Source organism: Sphaerodactylus townsendi, linkage group LG10, assembly GCF_021028975.2.
Source record: "Sphaerodactylus townsendi isolate TG3544 linkage group LG10, MPM_Stown_v2.3, whole genome shotgun sequence".
In the NCBI taxonomy this organism is placed as follows: domain Eukaryota; kingdom Metazoa; phylum Chordata; class Lepidosauria; order Squamata; family Sphaerodactylidae; genus Sphaerodactylus; species Sphaerodactylus townsendi.
In genome coordinates, this window is record NC_059434.1 from 39088501 (window position 1) to 39107106 (window position 18606).

Consider the following 18606-nt stretch of genomic DNA (forward strand, 5'->3'; position numbering starts at 1 on the left):
ATGGCTTCTGCAGAATCTGATTCAGAAGAAGAGTTTAGTAAGGAGGAGAGTGACAGTGACAATTTTGATTCTGACCTGAGTGAGGGGACTGACTGTTTCCTAGAAGATCTGTCCTCACTACTGGACCAGCAGGAGGAACCAAATAATGATAAAAGCCATGGTAGCTTTTTAGAAGTTGTGAATACAGAGGATGGAAATTACACAGTTTGTAAGGAAGATTCAAAAATGCCTGAAGACAGCAGTCCCCAGGACCCACGTGAGAATAAATTGTTTGTAGTGTTGTTTATTTTGTTTATACTTAAATTAATTGCATAGTGATTTTGCAATTAATTTCCAGGTTGTGTTTATGTATTTTAGAACTTAAAAAAAGTCGAAGATTTCTGGATAATTTATCAAGCCATATTTTGAAATCTTTATCAAAAGCTAAGTAAGTATAAGAATTAATTTGTCAAAACATGAATGTAAGTATAAATTATAAATTTCTATTAACTCCTGCATATATGATAAACATTTATAATATGACTGGTAATAACATGATGGCAGTCCTTGGGAGGCTGCACCCCTTTCATGTTATATTGGGGGCATATCTACAGAAAATGGCACCAGGAGCAAATAATGAAATTACTCCCCCCATAAAAGTGGGTTTGCAAAGGGGGAGCAGGAGGGAGCCTGTGAAGATGCCGAGAGGTGTTCCTATCTCTGTAGAGATGGATTTGCAAAGGAAGGGGACCTGGTGGGTGCCTGCAAAGATGGAAAGAGTTTTCCCCAACTCCATAGGTACCCGGTGGGTACCTCATTTGCCAAGCAGAATCCCAGCTTTGGAAGGGGGGGATAGCCAGCAGTGTGCATCTTCCCTGGTTTGCAAATCTGGATTTGGCTTTGCATTGAAAGGGAGCCAGCAGGATGCCTGTAAAGACTTCTCCCTATCTCCAAAGGCAACCCCCAATTTTCCTCTACTGCTGGCCACTTTCTCCATCCTTGGGTGCCCTTCTGCCTACTATTCCTGCCGCAGGGTTGCCCAAGTTCTTTCAGTGGCCCTGATCCTGACCATGGCTGTGAAGGCTGTACCACTGTCCAACCCTCTCCTGCCCACAGGCCTGCATGAATGAGAGGCTGTTTCTTGGGGGATGGGGAGGCAAGCCTTATCTGTGAGAACTCTGTTGATAAAGAAAAGGATTGTGATAGTCCAGTTGGCCCCTCTTGAGAAATGGTGCTCTCTGGACTACATATCCCAGAGTCCTTCACTTCAAGAAGTGAGTTGACATGAACACAGCTTGCTGTTTGTATAGTAGGATTATATTGTAGTGGGAAATCTCAAATTTATTCAATAAAAGCTACAGAAAAATATATAGCCACAATGTTAAGCTAATAGGTATATAGCCAGTTTTTAGGTATTAGACCTAAAAACTTGATTGTAGGAACTTTGTGGATATATCATGGATATAGCCAACTTGTCACTACAAATATGAGAATAGCTACTGATTATAGCTTAAGTCTTCAGCACACTCCCAGGTAAGAAGCCCAATTAAGCTCAATAAGATTTATTCTTAGGCTGATTTTGAACTTTCAAAATTCCCTGTGGAGTATCTGGGAACGTACCTGCTGCGGGGCTTCTCACCCTGCATGTAGTTCCCCATAACTCCCCAGCTTTTCCTTCACTCCAGCCAGGGACGCTGTGGGAAACCCCAATAGATTCCACACAAGCCCAGGGCTTTCCCTTAAGCACAGTTTAAGCACCACAAGCTCTTCTGGGATCTTTTTTCATGCATGTGCAGGCTGCCTTCGTTTCCTGCCTTCCGATTCGCCGAATCTTGTCCCATTCTCCCCACTCTCTGGCAGTATTTTATTTTATTGTTAAAACTTTTAATTTTTATTTTGAAAACTTTGTGATTCTCTCACACATGTGAGGAGTTTGCGGGGGGGGGGAGCTGGGGATTCTCTCACACATGCAAGAGAATCACTAGCTTCCCCCCCCCCTACAAACTGCTTGCATGTGTGGGAAAATCGGCCGCTGGCTTTCCCCCTGAAAACTGCTTGCGTGAAGAATTGCTGGCCAGCTTCCCCCCCTTTAAACTTCTCGCGCATGTGAGAGAATTGGCATTTACACCTCTGCAAAATCATCGCACGTGGGGGGTGAGGGCAAAGGGGGGGTGCAGATTGATGGGGCGAGCCAGAGTGGTGAGGTGGAAAAAGTGGCCCTGATTCTGCTGCTGAGGTGTTCTGCACTACGGCAGAAGGCACCAGTGCAATGAAGGGGCTTTTCAAAAGGACCTCAACTTTTGCAGTTGGGACAAAAATGTGACAGACATGCTGCAAGGCTGGGGGCTGTGCAGAAGTCCTGATTGCATCAGGGCATTCCCCATGCCAACAGAGGGGCAATTTCGGCATGCAAAAACAGCCTTAGTGAACATGCTTACATTTGTACTGTACATTTGTGATTTGCTATTTTACACTTTTCATTTTACTGTATATACATGAATAGAATTGTTTACATGGATCGAAATGTTTTACACTTGAGAGAACTGGGCTGTGCATTTCTGCAATCCCCATTTATTTTTTTAAGTGGACATCATGGAGCTCCAGATGAATTACAGAGTTTCCATGCTAGATACCTGGGTTCTTATGCCAGGGTTTCTAGAAGTCTAACTGAATAATGTTACTTCCTGTAAACAAAGACAATCCACAGGAATATCAATTCTTCTAAATGAGTCAAGATGACAGCCAACATGGTATAGTGGTTAAGGTGTCCAACTGGGACCTGGGAAACTGAGATTTGAATCCCTACTCATACCATAAAAGCTTGCTAGGTGACCTTGGGCCTGACACATACTCAATCCTAACCTCTGCTAGTATTTGGATGGGAGACCTCCAAGGAATACTAGGGTAATGCAGAGGCAGCCAATGGGAAACCATCTCTGAATGTCTCTTGCCTTGAAAAACTTTCCAAGGTCATCATAAGTCAGCTGTGACTTGGTGGCAAAAAAATAAAAATGAATACAGACAGTTAATTTGGCACTGGTGACTTAGTAAGCCTAATGCCTGCCATATCTAGGCTAAACTCTGATAATGTCATAGCTAGCAGATGACACAAGGAACCAATGATGCTCCACTTTGTATTCCTCATCCTCTCTTTAAGATTGCCAACTGTCTTGGAAAAATGCCCTGTTTCTTTAAAATGAACTTGATGAGATGTTATTTATGATAGGATGTCATTTTCCTTCATGCCATGGAAAACTTCAACTATTTTCACATATTAAACCTCTGTTAAAAGGATGGGACATTTTCTTTCTGTTGGCAACCCTACCTTTCTCAGTTGCTTTTCTGTCTAAACAATTGTTCTGACGAAGGCCAAGCAACAGTTTAACAATGAGACCTGCTTGTCCATGCTTAAATTTTGCCTTATCTTGCTCCTATCTTCTGACTGTTCGTCTGTTACCAACCTATTGCCTATCCTCTGCACTTGTTTTTAAGGGCACCACTGACCATGGCTGCATTTCCCCCCAATCAGAGCTGTGGCTTGCAATCTGACTGCCTGTCATTCTTATAGTTGTGGATTCTCTAGATGATGTTCAGATATGGAAATATCAAAAACTGAAATACTTTTCTGTCTATGTAGTTTTTTTGTTGTAACATTTAACTCTGCTCTTCAGATTATATGGAATTGCAAACATTACATCGGGAAACAGCATCTCTGCATCTGAGATCTCAGGGATCATGAGGGAGGATGAGGTTATATATCCTGCCCCCAGAGACACCCTCACTATTTTCCTTATTTATTGCGTCAGTTGTACCCTTTGTTAGAATGGATTTTGTTGCATTTTGTACAGTATTCTGTGGGAGGGAACCTTAGTTAGACCCTGTCCCTTTAAGAAGCCCTCTATAGGCAAAAATACTATAGCATTCATATTGGTTAGCTGTTCCTGTTTTACAGTTTGTTTTAGTTCAGGTGTCGGGGAAAGGTTGGAGACAGCAATATCTCAGACATTTAAGGTGTTAAAGATCCATTATATTTAAGTAATTCAGTTTCAACAGAAGGACACTGGGAGATCCCAGAAGCAGTACAAGCAGCACAGACATCCTTGGAAGCATTTAAGGAAAGGTGTCTGCAACTTCTTCAAACCATCTCCAAACGTCTCCAGCATCACAAGTATTCTTTATTAGATATACTTAATGGGAGGAGTCAGCGTCCTAAACTTTCAATATTATTAAACCGTTTTTAAACTGTTACTATTTGTCTGTGGGTCATACACTCTGTTCTGGCCAAGTGCAAGGTGCCTGATTTTAGTTTGCTTGGGGAACAGAACATTATATAAAACCTAAACAAAGGTTTATTCACAAACTCAACTAAATTGCTAAATTGTACTTTGTAAAAATAATTGAGAGTTTATGGAAATCAACTTGTCTCTTCATCTTTTACTGTATTTATTTATTTCATTTGCTTTACCATTTAGGTATTCCAGCATATTGAATGACTTTGTAGAATCTGAATTTTTTGTAATTGATGGGGATTCACTACTTGTCAGATGTTTATGCACCCAAGGACCATTTCTGTCCTTTATCTACACTGCTGAATGTTTTCTGAATGATTTCATTCAAAAGGGAGCAAGATTTATAATTGTATTCTTCAAGGTATGGTAATAGCAGATATTCTTTATTTTTATTTTAGATAATTACACCAATTTAGAAAATCATATCTACCTGTAATAATTATAAATTTAGTTATTCTTTATTAATGGAAGGATTATTCCTGTAGAAAGCAAACTGTCTAACTTAAAACACATCTACGCTGTGTACAAAAGCTCATTAGAAAAAGATTTTTTTCCCTTGAGTTGAACCGTCAGGTTAAAAATATTAAGAAGGATGAGTAGAAGTGGCTAAATTATTTCAGTTATTCCTGTTTTGGTGCAGGATGAATACTACTTATCTCTGCCTGGCTGGGATATGAGAAAGATCATTATTTTCTCCACTTTGGGTCCTCAACGCTAGAGTATAAATGATTCAAATAAATAAATAATGTATCAGATTAACTGTCCACTTCCCCCCCATTTCACTCCCTTTTCAATTGCCTATACATTATCCAGTCAAAAGTTCGTCCAATCCTTTGTTTTGTAAAAAGTTCTTCCCAGTTTTTAATATTTTGAAACACTTTGCGCTGTGGCATGGGTATGTGGTACTGGTAGGAAGATGGTTTCATGACTGACACAAAGCCCACCTGTTTAGCATTTTGTGAAGTCCTATTCTGAGAAGTGGTATAAATTGTACTGAAACAAGAGCTGACCAATCTGCTCTATGAAAATCCAGACAAGGGGGACAGGGCTTGAGAAAAAGGCTAGATATGCATCAAAAATATAATAAGCATGCTCCCATAGTGAGTTCTCTGTTGGTATTGTATATGTGTGGATGTAGTAGAAGTCTATCTTACAAAGTGTATTTCCCTTGCTATTGTGGAACAGCTAACCATTGTGAAGGCAGATAGGTCAAATATAGACTGTGCCTTTTCAGTTTTTCTATAGGGAAAAATATGTGAGCCCATTCTTGCTTAGTTCTTTTTCAGATGTTGATAGAAAAGACTATGCAAGGAATTTGAGTTTAATCTTGATACGACTATCTTCTCAACAAGTGTACATAAAATGAGGCATTACAAAATTGAAACTGCACTGATGTTTGCTTATTTTTGGAATTGAGAGAAAAAGTAATAATATTTTTAGCTTTCTTGTATTTATGTTATTGCTTTCTTGCATTATTTTCTACAGGATGCAGAACAGATGTATTTCAGTCAACCTTATCTGCTGTTCTTACGTACTATGCTAATTCAACACTTGGAAAACAACACTGACATTATTCTTCATACAGAGTTTTCCAACTGTTTGTCACCAGAATGGCAGAGTTTTCTCAACGAAAGCTGTCCATATTTTATGATAATTTCTGACATGGGAATGACCTCTATCCAGACAGACTACCTGAACATATTCCTCAGCCATTCTTTGTCAAAGAAAATCAATGTGGTTCTTGCATTTGGAGAGGGCTCTGACATTCTTAGAGTTTATGCTTATCATGTTCAGAGCATGTATGAACACAGAGAATTTTTCATGTTGGTATGTTACAACACATCTTTTAAAAATGTTCTATAACTGGAGTAAGCAGTACTCTTTGCTTTGTAGAGTATTTGTATTAATGAGGCAAGGGACTTAGTGACTCCTACCCTAAGGTTGCCATCTTTCTTGAAGAGCAGGAAAGACAGTTTGCAGGTACAGGGAGATGAGAAGGCAGACAGTTCTTAATGGAAAACAATATCAACAGATGGGTGAAGAGTTAGGAAATAATTCTTAACAGGGCAACTCAGAAATAAGTTTTATGTGGTGAGCCAGCTTGGTCTAGTGGTTAAGAGCAGTGGACTCAAATGTGGAGAACCGGGTTTGGTTCCTTGCTCCTGCACATGAGCAGCGAACTCTGATTTGGTGATCTGGATTTGTTTCCCCACTCCTACACATGAAGCCTGCAGGGGGACTTTGAGATATTCACAGTTCTGTCAGAACTCTCTCAGCCCCACAAGGTGTCTGTTGTGGGTAGAAAAAGAGAAACAAATGTGTAAGCCTCTTTCAGTCTCCTTGCAGTTAAGAAAAGTGGGGTATAAATACAGACTCTTTTCTATGGCCGTTTCTTGCCGCGGCCCCCTTTCGGCGCTGTCGCCCGGCAGGAGTTCACGCGTCGGCGTGGGGCGAAGAACTCTGCGCGCAAGCATGCGAGGCAATTTGTGAAGAGGAGAACCGGCAAGAAGGCAGGGAATGGCTCCCGCCGCGGAGCCGCCTCTGCGCCCACCTCCCAGCCACTTACTGTGTCTTCCTGAGAGTGGCCTGCGAGGAAGTGCGTGCGCCGCCATGCGCTACCCTCCGACCCCTGGAGGTCGGAGGACAGTGTGGAAGCCCGAGACTTCTGCAGCGCTCCATATGAAGAAACACCAGTAAAGATGAAGGCGGGCATTCTTCCGCGCGGCGGTTACGCGCACGCGCAGGAAGAGAAACGATCCTGCTCAACAACAACCCTTTAAAGGGTTGTTGTTTAAGAAGCTTGGCCACAGCGCCGCCCTGGGGAGGAAGAGGCGATCGAGGTAAGCTACTGTCGCGGTGCAGCAGCGGCGACCTGTCGCTGACCTGAGCCTTTAGGCGCCCTTTTGGCATGAGCCCGATAAATGTAAGCGAAGCGATGCAGATACGGCCTATGTTATTCAGTGAGACTTACTCTCAGGAAAGTGTCCTTAGGATTCCAGGTGTAGTGGACTTTAGCAAAAGGTGGAGCCATAACCTAGTGTGTGTGTGTGTATTTTCACTAATTCCTCCTTTCCACAACACACCTCTGACTTCCCCAAACTATTTCCTCAGGTGCAGAATTTAGGGGGTCTTTCTCAGTTGCACTGGGAAGGGAGAACTGATGCAAATCACCCTTCCTGAAACCATAGAAATGGGATCCAAGTCAGTGTTCCTCTGCATTGTTCTCCAGTCTTGTAATTTCTGCTTTACTGTCTGTATTATACTGTGTTTTAGTGATCTGTAATTTTGTTTTGCAATTTTGTGGGTTGTATTACTACACTGTTCTTACTGCATTGTTATGGTTTTAATCTGCCGTGTGACTCAATGACAATGTCAGTTTATAAGAATAAAAGAAAAAAATATTTTACACACACTGTAAGAGAATGCTTACACTGTGCTTGCCTTTTTTAAAACAACTGAGGCTAAAGACATAGGGTGGGATAGAGCTCTGTGTAGGGAATTATTGCCAAAAGGAACAATCCTGTTCCATACAGCTCTTTCTGGCTACAGGAAACTCTATGTCACATTACTAGAGAACAAGATTTGCATCTTGAAAGTCATGGGTTCAATACCTGACATTCCTAGCATTTTTGGGAAGAATTTTGTGCAGCTCTATATAGCTGCCATAAAATGACTTCTCTCAACCTGTTTTTTTCAAAAATCACTAAAGTACTATCCTTTCCCCTCAACCCTTGTTGAAGATGCTTCCTGCCTGCTGAGTGAACATAAATATGGCAAGAAATGCTTTATTTCTCCAGCCCAAACCTCTTACTTTTGTTTCCGTTGCTCGCCACTGCCATTTTGGATGCTGCAGCAGATTCTCCGTTGAAGGTTCCCCATGGAAGATTTTTTTCTGTTTGCAGCTCATTTGCATCTGATTTCACAGTGAAAAGTAGATGCATGAAGTTTGTTTTGCCTGGCAATCCTACACGTGTCATTTTTCCCCCTTTTTTGTCTTGAGGGGGATGTCTGTGAAACTATGGTGATACAAATATATGCATATTTCTGCTTCTCTAACCATGTTGCTGTAGCTTTATAGACATCCCCCTCAACACAACAAAAATAAAAATGACATAGCTGTTGCAGTGCTTGAAGCAGGCTAAGCTTTAGAACAGCCAATATGTATCGGATGAGCTGCAATGCAAAGGGGAAACCTCCATGAAGGAATCTTCACAGAGGGAATCTGCCTGCGGCACACAAAATGATGGAATTGCAACTGTGAAACTGACAAAGAGCTCCGATGCAGCAGGTTGGAAAAAAAAAGATCCAATTTTGGCTGAAAGCAATGCTTGTGTTCTCCCATGCTGTGGCAACGTTTGTGCTCTCCCACGCTATGGGTCTTTTCGTAACATCCTAAAGATGTTATATTTATGCTGTGCTGAATCTACCACTGCAAGATATATCTGTTCACATAAGACTGGATAGGTTCCCTGTTATAACTAACCAGAGCCATGAGTTTATGGGGATTATAGCTCAATAATAGATTACCCAGAACATGCCTTGCTTACAGAAAGTCTTATGGACCAGTGAGCTAGAATTATTTGATATTATTTCTGTACTTCTTGTTGTCCAGATTGTCTTATATTATTGTTTGTTGCTTGGTACAATATGCATCTCTAATTTCTTGAAGGTTCTGAAGTTTCTTGTCTCAATAATAATATAACTTTAATTATTATTTTAGCATGAAAAAGATATTCTGCATGCTTGGGAAACTGTGCTCAAACGTTTAACACAGGACACAGAACTGTTTCTGTACAAACATCTGAAGTTCAACATAAAAATCATACATAAGGAGGTAACTGCTAACTATTTTCCATAGGAGGGACAAAATTGTAACTGCTTGCCTTGCAATTAGATAAAAGGTTGATAAAATTGGAGTTTAAACATATTGCTAATTAGACAATGCTGGTTTGCTTATACAAAGCCACCTTTTGCGCTCAGTCTAAGCCAATGATCTTCCATATTACTGGCCCTTTTTGTGGTGCCTGTTCATGCAGGTCCTATAATCCCAAACATAACCTTTTTGATGGTTATTGGGCACTCCTTCTTCCTTTTTCAGCAGAGATGAATTGTTTTAATATGAAACCTAAATAATTAAACTTTTTCTACATGTGATTTTTTGTTTAATCACTACCTACACATGTTTGTATCAAAGGGTACAGTTCTGTATGATATGGCATGATGCCCTATCCTCAAGGAAAATAATGGCAAATCTTTTAGTAGCATGTAGAAACAGTTTCAGTTTGAATAAGACATTGGTTGATTCCCCACAGTCAGTTTATCACGTGATAGTCATGTGAAAAAACATGGTTTAAGCAAGAACTCCCCACTGCTTAAGTGCTGAACACGGACTCATCCCCATTCTGGCATGCGCTTTCCCCTTATCCCATGTTTTTTCAGAACCTGCATTAAAGTGCACCTTTTTTCCCAATCACGCTCCGAAGCTGGATCAGTGGGGAGAAACAGGGGACAGACACAGCTTATTCTTCCCACCCTTTGAACCTTCCAGCCAATCAGAGTGCAGTGGACTGTGCGCAGAGCGCGTGCAGCCTTTTTTTTGTGCCATGCTGGGCAAGGCTATGAAGAAATGTAAATAGGAATCTACTGTATCGTGATTTTGATAAATTGTTTATGCGTGGCTATGTTCAAGCGTAAAATGAAAAGAAGAATAACATAGAATTTTTCAATCGGAGGGTGGAGTAGTGTTCCTGCTCAGCAGAATATGCAATCAGAAGGCAGAGGAAATTCTATGCGCATCCTAAATGCTAACGACATAGCTGCGCAGAAAAAAAGTTACAAAAAACCTGGTTGTGGTGGGTTTTCCGGGTTGTGTGGCCGTGGGCTCGTAGATCTTGTTTCTAACATTTCGTCTGCAGCTGTGGCTGGTATCTACCACACCATGGCCACCAAAACCAGTTGAATCTGGTCATGAAAGCCTTCGACAATACATTACAAAAAAAGTTCCCAACACAACACAACAGCCAATCAGTATGAGGAAGAACAGACCCACCGAGCAGATTGTGTGTTCATGGGGTGCGTTACATTGCTTGAATCCATGATAGACATTGAGGTCTTCACTAGACACACACTGCAATGGGAAGGTAGAAACCACGATGAAAAGGTGCTGTTTCTTTTGAAACCTGGTTGTATCTGGCTTCAATTTCTCAGTGGGGAAATAGCCACTTACTAATTTCTGGGTATACATATTCCAAATACACAGAAGTAGGCATCAAAAAAGGATTACATACATTTGGAAGGAATTTTTTTAATACTTTTATGTACCATACAATTCGTAAATTGTTATGCTATGTGTATATATTGTACAGGAATTTTAGAAACACACCAAAATGTCTTGTGAAAAGCTGAAGCTGTCTGGGTTTTCAGGTTTTCCCCAAAGGCCACTATCTCATGCTGCTTTCTTGTAAAGGTTGAGTTTAATATCAGGAAAGAATATGGCATCTGTAATATCTTTTAATTGTTGAAATACTTCATTTTAACAAAAAATATGATTGCAGGTTTCTCAAGCTATATCATTGCTTAAGGATTTGTTGCCAGGAGGATCAGACATTAGGCGGGTTTTCTGTGTTCTTACATGTGCAGTGGGATTGAAAATTTACAAGAACATGTTAGAAAGCAAAGGCAACTGATGAAAGAAAAGACAAACCAATGGAACAGTGGAATGAAAAGGTGTGAAATGTTTCTTTTACTCTGTAAAGGATTATAGTTAAATCACAGCTTTTGATTTGAAGAGCTTTTGCTTTTCTTCTTTTTCAGGACCAAAGTTTTTGGTCTCTATAGAAATTTGTATTAAATCATATTCTTACATGATGTTATGGCATCCCAATGTTATGGCATCCCAATGTTATGGCATCCAATTTACTTTTAAAGGGAAACGGATAAGAGAAAAGAGTAATTACAATGTTATAGGAATGGGATACACAGCACTTTGGTTAGAGGAGGAAGAGGTAGAATGTGGACTTGGGAGGGGTTAAATTATAAGAACATATGGAACATAAGAACATAAGAACTAGCCTGCTGGATCGAGACCAGAGTCCATCTAGTCCAACATTCTGCTACTACTTGAGTGGCCCACCAGGTGCCTTTGGGGAGCTCACATGCAGGATGTGAAAGCAATGGCCTTCTGCTGCTGCTGCTCCTGAGCACCCTGGTCTGCTAAGGCATTAGCAATCTGAGATCAAGGAGGGATCAAGATTTGGTAGCCATATGATTGACCTTCTCCTCCATAAATCTGTCAAAGCCCTTTTTAAAGCTATCAGGTTAGTGGCCATCACCACCTCCTGTGGCAGCATATTCCAAACACCAATCACCGCGTTGCGTGAAGAAGTGTTTTTTCCTTTGATTAGTCCTAATTCTTCCCCCAGCATTTTCAATGAATGCCCCTGGTTCTGAGTATTATTGTGAAGAGAAGAATTTCTCTCTGTCAACATTTTCTACCCATGCATAATTTTTATAGACTTCAATCCTTATCCCCCCCTCAGGCGTCTCCTCTCCGAACTAAAAAAAAGAGTCCCCAAGCAGCTGCAGCCTCTCCCTCGCATAAGGAAGGTGCTCAATCGCTTCAATCATCCTGGTTGCCCTTCTCTGCACTTTTTCTATCTCGCTTGATATCCTTTTTTTTTTTTTTTGAGATGTGGCTGACCAGAACTGAACACAAGTACTCAAGAGATGCGGTCGCACCACGATATTTATATAAGGGCATGACAATCTTTGCAGTTTTTTATTCTCAGATTCCTTTCCCTAATTATCCCCAGCATAGAGTTTTGCCTTTTTCACGCTGCCATGCATTGAGTTGACATTCCCATGGAGCCTATCAACTAAGGCATGGAAATCCGCTTTCCTGGTCTGCTGACTGATAGCACTGAGACCCTGTGGCGATGTATGTGAAGTTTGGATTTTTTTTGCTTCACGATTGCATCACTTTACATTTAAGCTACATTGAACTGCATTGCCATTTCTTAGCCCACTCACCTAATTTATCAAAGGATTCCGCTTGGAATCGCCACTTAATCAACTTTGTGGTTCTTACCACCCTACATAATTTGAAATTTATCATCTGCAAACTTGGCCACCACACACTACCCACCCTACTTCCGGGTCATTTATGAATGGTTAAAAGAGCACTGGTCCCAAAAGCGGGATCCTTGGGGACACCACTCCCTACATCTCTCCATTTGGTAGGGAACTTCCCATTTAATACCCACCCTTTGTTTCCTGTTCCTCAACCAGTTTTTTAATCCATGAGGAGGGACTTCCCCTCTTATTCCTTCATTGCTGAGTTTTTTCTCAACAGTCTCTGGTGAACTTTGTCAAAAGCTTTGGAAATCAAGTAGACAATGTCCACTGGTTCCCCTTATCCACATGTCTGTTTACACCCTCAAAGAACTCTAGTAAGTTTGTAAGACAGGACTTGCCTCTACAAAAGCCATGCTGACTCTTCCTCAGCAGGTCTTGCTGTGCTACATGTTTAATCATTTTGTCTTTCATGCTACATTCTACTAATTTACCAGGAACAGATGTCAAACTGGCTGGCCTGTAATTTCAGGTCCCCCTAGACCCTTTCTTAAAGATTGGTGTGACATTGGCCATCTTCCAGTCTTCTTCAGGGATGGAGCCTGATTTCCAGGGATAAGTTGCATATTAATGTGAGAACATCAGCAATTTCATGTGAGCTCTTTAAGAACTCTTGGATGAATGCAATCTGGGCCAGGGAGTTTGGTAGCATTTAGTTTATCCAATGGCTGCCAGAACTTCTTCCTTGTCTACCACTAACTTCACTAGTTCCTCAGTTCACCTCCTAAGAAGCTTGGTTCAGGTGCAGGAATTTTCCTCACCTCCTCTTGGGTGAAGACAGATGCAAAGAATTCATTCAGCTTCTCTGCAATCTCCCTGTCCACTTTTAGCGCACCTTTTGTTCCTTCATCGTCCTAGCGGACCTACAGCTTCCTAGCTGGCTTCCTGCTTTTGATGTACTTGAAGAACTGTTTGTTGCTGAGTCTTGATGTTGCAGCCATCGTTCCTCATAATCCTTTTTTTGCCTCCCTTACAGCTAACTTGCTATTTTTGCCACCATTTTGTGTTCTCTCTGGTATTCTTCATCAGTTAAGTTGGACTTCCATTTTTCTAAAAGACATCTTTTTTCTAATAATTACCTCAACCTCCCTTGTTAACCATGGTGGCTTTCTTTTGGACTGGTAGCTGCCTTTAACCTGCGAGGAACACATTTCAGCTGAGCTTTTAAGACTGTGTTTTAAATAACCTCCAAGCACCTTGGACATTTTTTGACTCTCTTGATTTTCCCTTTCGGCTTCCTGCGCACTATCCCCTCATCTTTGAAATTTCCCTTTCTGAAGGCAAATGTAACTTTACATTGGTAGTTGTCCTTGTTATGCAGAGATACTGAATCTGACAGCATTGTGGTGGCTGTTCCCTGCTCGGCTCAACAACACTGACTTCCCGCACCAGGTCCTGGGTCCCACATAGAATTAGATCTACTGGGATCACATCTCCCCTGGTTAGTTTCTACAACCATCTGCTCTAAACCACAGTCATTTAGCATATCCAGGAATGTTCTCTCCCTTTACTTATGACCTGAACATGCATTTTCGAGTTTATGTGGGGATAGTTAAAATCTCGCCCATTACCCGCGACGATTTATTTTGCTTTGTTGTTGGCCTCTCTAATTTCTGTTTCCATCTCAGAATCCTCTTGTGCACTTTGGTCGGGGGGGGACTGATAATATATTCCTAATGTTAAACTTTGCTTCACCCTGGTATTGATATCCACTGTGCTTCTGTGAAGAGAATCAGCTCCCCCCCTGCATTGTCTATTTTATGTGACACTATGCTCTCTTTGATGTAGAGGGAGCCACCCCACCCCAACGCCCTGTATCCTATCCCCTTCCTGTAGAGCCTGTAACCTGGGATAACAGCATCCCACTGGTTCTCCTCTCATTCCCACCATGTCTCTGTGATTGCCCACTATATCAATGTCCTCCTTCAAAACTCTGTACTCCAGCTCCCCATTTAAATTAGAGATAGCTTCTACTATTAGCATAGAGACACTTGTATACTCTGTCTCTGTGCACCTTAACCTGGGATTTGTATGTGTTTTGCCCTCCTAGCCTTTTGTCAGACACTATCACTTATCACATTGCTATGCTCACCGGCTTGTATATGTGGATTTGATTTAAAAAAACCTCTCTCTGTGTCATGCATCCCCATGGACTCTGTATTCGAACCCGACAGTCACCTCCCAGCTCACTGTGAAACTTTCCCCAAGGATCAGTTTAAAAGCTGTTCTGCCCACCTTTTTTTTTAGCGTTGGCCAGCCAGCAACCTAGGTTCCTCTTTGGTTAAAAGATGAAGCCCGTCCCGCTTTGTACAGGAGCCTGCCTTATCCCAAAAGGTTCCCCAGTTCCTGACAAAGCTGAAACCCTCTGCCTTACACCACCTTCTCATCCCGCGCGTGAGACCCTGTATCTCCGGCTTGCCTAGCTCTCTCCCTGCTGATGGAACAGGTGGCATTCGGAGGAGAAATGTCGCACCTTAGGGGAGTCCTAGATTTTAACCTTTTTCCTAGCAAGCTAAAATTTGCAGCTTTAGAACCTCCCATTGCATTTCCCAATGTCATTGGTACCAATGGACCACAGCTGCTGACTCCACCCAGCACTGTCTAACAGCCTATCTAGGCGAAGGCGTGACATCCGCCCAACCTTATGCACCAAGGCGGAGCCAAAGTCACCATGCGGTCATCCGCCTGTCACAAACCCAACTCTCTATATTCCTAATGATCCGAATCACCACTACAAAGGAGCCCCACCTCTCCCGAGGTATCCTCAGTCTTGAGAGGATATCTGACCACCAGCTAAGAGGGGTCCCATCTAAGGGGCATCTTCCACCACCTCAGACTGGCACCCTCGTCACCCAGACTCTCATTCTCCATGACATCTGAAGAGATGTCACCTTGGGAGTGGGACCTGGCTGCTGAGTCCCCAAAGCCTGTTTGTTGCCCTCTCTGCCTCTCAGCTTCTCCAAGGTCTGCCACCTTGGCTTCAAGAGCAGCATGTTCCTTGAGTGCCAGGAACTCATTGCAGCGAGGGCACACCCACGACTTCTGCCCTAGTGGCAGATAGTCATACATTATCTAGGTAACTTGCACCAAAACATGATAAAATCTAGTGAGAATGTATTTTAAAAGTTCTTGCCCCATCCTTTTAAAAAAAAAACTTTTTTTTTTGCTGGGAAACGAATAAAATAACTTGTTTATTACCACCCAGATAATAGTACTTGGTTTGAAAACAGGGGGAAAGTGCTGTTTATTAATTCCAAATTATTCAAACATTAGAGACTTTACCTTTTAGGTCAGTTAACTGAAGGTGTGTGTGCATTTATGTGAACAACACATGTGCATTGTCTTTTATAGAATGGTGAGAGCCATTAAATCTTTTAGAAAGAAATGAACAGTCAAGGGGGCAGATCAGTGGCATATTTGCCTAGGGACAAGGGGTACCCTCTGGTGCCACTAATCTGGTCACATGGGGGCACAAAATCGCCCCCCCCCCCACTTAACCAAGGAGACAGCAAGGGCTCTAGTGGTCTTTGGGTGCCCTTGATCCTGCCCATGTCGTTATTGACATGGGCAGGGTTTATTTATTTATTTTATTTATTTAATTTAGTATACCACCATATCCTCAAAGGGCTCCGGATGGGTTGAGGGCACCTGGCTGCTGCTGCCCCCTTCCCGGCTCCCAGCCGGCAGCCAGCAGTCCCTTCTGCTCTCTCCTCCGGGGAGGCCAGAAGCGACTGCCGTCCCCCGGCCTCTGGGACTTGCTTTTATAAGCACTGAGACTGGGGGTGGGGCTTGGGGAGGCATGGCCACATCCCCAGGGGCAGGGTTATGGCTCCACCTCCCTGAACCCCCCCCCCCCCGGGCTCAGTGCTTATAAAAGCATCTCTTGGAGGCCAGAAGCAACTGCCGTCCCTCCAGGGAGCCCAGAAGTAACTGCTGTCCCTCGGCTGGGAGGGGGTGGCAACCAGGCTGGGGAGGCAGAGCCCTGCCCCACCCCACCCCCAGGCGCAGGGGGGCACCCAGAGACTATTTGTCTCTGGATGCCATTTCCTCCCGATACGTCTCTGGGCCAAGCCTTCAGTTATGGATTGCTAACTCTGGGTTGGGAAATTTGGAGCTGGTGCCTGAATAAAACACAGTCTTAGGAAGGGAGAAATATCAGCAGGTTATAATGCCGTACAGTCCATCCTCTCTCCAAAGAAGGTATTTTCTCCAGTGGAAGCATTCTGGAGAACAGTTGTAATAATGAGAGATCTCTATGTCCCGTCTTGAGGATAGCAACCCTACCACAGTTCATAATCACTATACAGGACTATGGTACATAGGTACAGCACTATAAGAAATTGATAGATGCAGATTTTAAATACTTACGTGGAAAAAGATAGGAAATGCAAATTAGTTTCAAAATACAGCTGATTTTTTTAAAAAAATGAAACTAAAAATACCTTTTCTTTGTACAGCAGGACGCAATAGAAGAATTAACAATGGAAGAAGCAGCAGATCTTTGTAGAATTCAGTGCCTCAGTGTGGCTTTTCTTTGTAATTTGCCACTACAACGGGCTGCAGGTGTGATTCATCAAATCCTGCTGGACTTTACAAGTCCGCCCATTTGTACAGATGGTAGGTCAATTATAATTTGTTCTTATGGAATGAGTATATAAACCCACCCATGATCTGTTCTGTTTATAGAGAAATAACTGATGGGTGGATGTGTTTTTATTATTGTTTTCTATCTTGGGGACCCTAAGTGGGGTGAAAAGATGGCTTTAAAATATTTTAATAAAGCTTTTAAGTGAACTGTTTACCAACTACAGTTCCTACTATGGTGAGTTAGGAAATCCAAGCTTCTGTTTAAACTATGATGTGATATGGTGTTTAACCTTTAGATAAGCTCTAATTCAAAACTTTCACATTGGATTCTTCCTTTAAAGTATTTGTAGAGCAGTGACTTTAAGCAGGGCTGGTTCTGAGGTTTGAGGAATCTCAGGCACAGAGTTTCCAGGGCCCCCCATATGTGCCCTTCTTTGCTCTCCCAGCCACATTCCTCCCACAAACCTCTATGTCCTTCCCCTGCTCAGTGCAGCCCACCAGTACCCTTGCACACCAATGCCTGCAGCTCTTTCTAGTGCGGGGGGTGGGAACCTCGCGGCTCTCGGATGTTCAGGAACTACAATTCCCATCAGCCTCTGTCAGCATGGCCAATTGGCCATGCTGGTAGGGGCTGATGGGAATTGTAGTTCCTGAACATCTGGAGAGCCGCAGGTTCCCTACCCCTGCCCTAGTGGTACTGAGAAGTGAATGTAGCTGGGAGCACAATGGAGCACTTGCAAATAAGTAACTGGAGGAGGTAGACAGTAATAGACCTTGCTAAAAAGCTTGGACCCTGTCAGCTGTTCCATCTCAGAGTATGCTGATGACGGTCCTCATTTTAAGAAACACAACAGGAATATTAAAATGCTCCCACTGCTGGTTTCTGAATGTTGTGTTTTTTAATGACAGATTTGTGCATATTTAGTCTGTTAGATGGCTTCTGACTTATGTGAACAAGGTATTATAAGGAACTGGTGGCACATTTTGGCATATATTAAATTGGATGATGAACATGTATGTGAGCCCAAAATGGTATAGCTGATGTTATTAGGTCCTGTGATAGTATTATCTGAGTGTATATGGGGACAAAGTTGGTGTACACATATGTTGCAAGGATTGGTGCCTGAGTCTTTGTCATGTCAGAAGCTGTTTATGATTGGGGGGCGGTCTGTAACCTGGGAGAGGCCTGGCCTCTATGGCCAACGAAAGTAGGCATGCCAGGCTCCAGATGGGATCCAAGGATTCCTTAGAATTACAGCTGATTTCCAGACAAGACAGATCAATTCTCTGGAGAAAATGAATGCTTTGGAGGATAGACTTCAGAGCATTGTAACTCACTGAGGCCCCTGTCCTCTTCAAGTTTCATCCCCAAATCTTCAAGAGTTTCCTAACCTGGATCTGGTAATTCCACTCCTCCATTTCCATCCAGTGTCCAGGGGGGACCTGAAAACCCTATGTGAAAGAGAAAATATCCTTATCCAGGAGAGTCTACAAATCATTAATGTGTTGAACTGGTTACAGCTATGGGTATAAATATTTTTCTTTTAGCTGCTTTGAGTCTGTCTTGTAACAGACAGACTCAGTGACGTAGGTATAGATTTTTTATGGGGAGGTTCGGGGC

General features: G+C 42.5%; 1 protein-coding gene across 1 annotated transcript in view; it reads left to right on the top strand.

Moving 5' to 3' along the window:
• The window catches only part of DDX60 (DExD/H-box helicase 60), a 114780-nt gene continuing 96174 nt past the window's right edge, over positions 1–18606 (top strand). The window contains exons 1-5 of the mRNA XM_048508734.1: positions 1–256; positions 1419–1512; positions 4452–4629; positions 5754–6122; positions 16856–17015. Coding sequence (XP_048364691.1) covers positions 1–256; positions 1419–1512; positions 4452–4629; positions 5754–6122; positions 16856–17015 — 1057 coding nt within the window. The remainder of the gene's footprint in view (positions 257–1418; positions 1513–4451; positions 4630–5753; positions 6123–16855; positions 17016–18606) is intronic.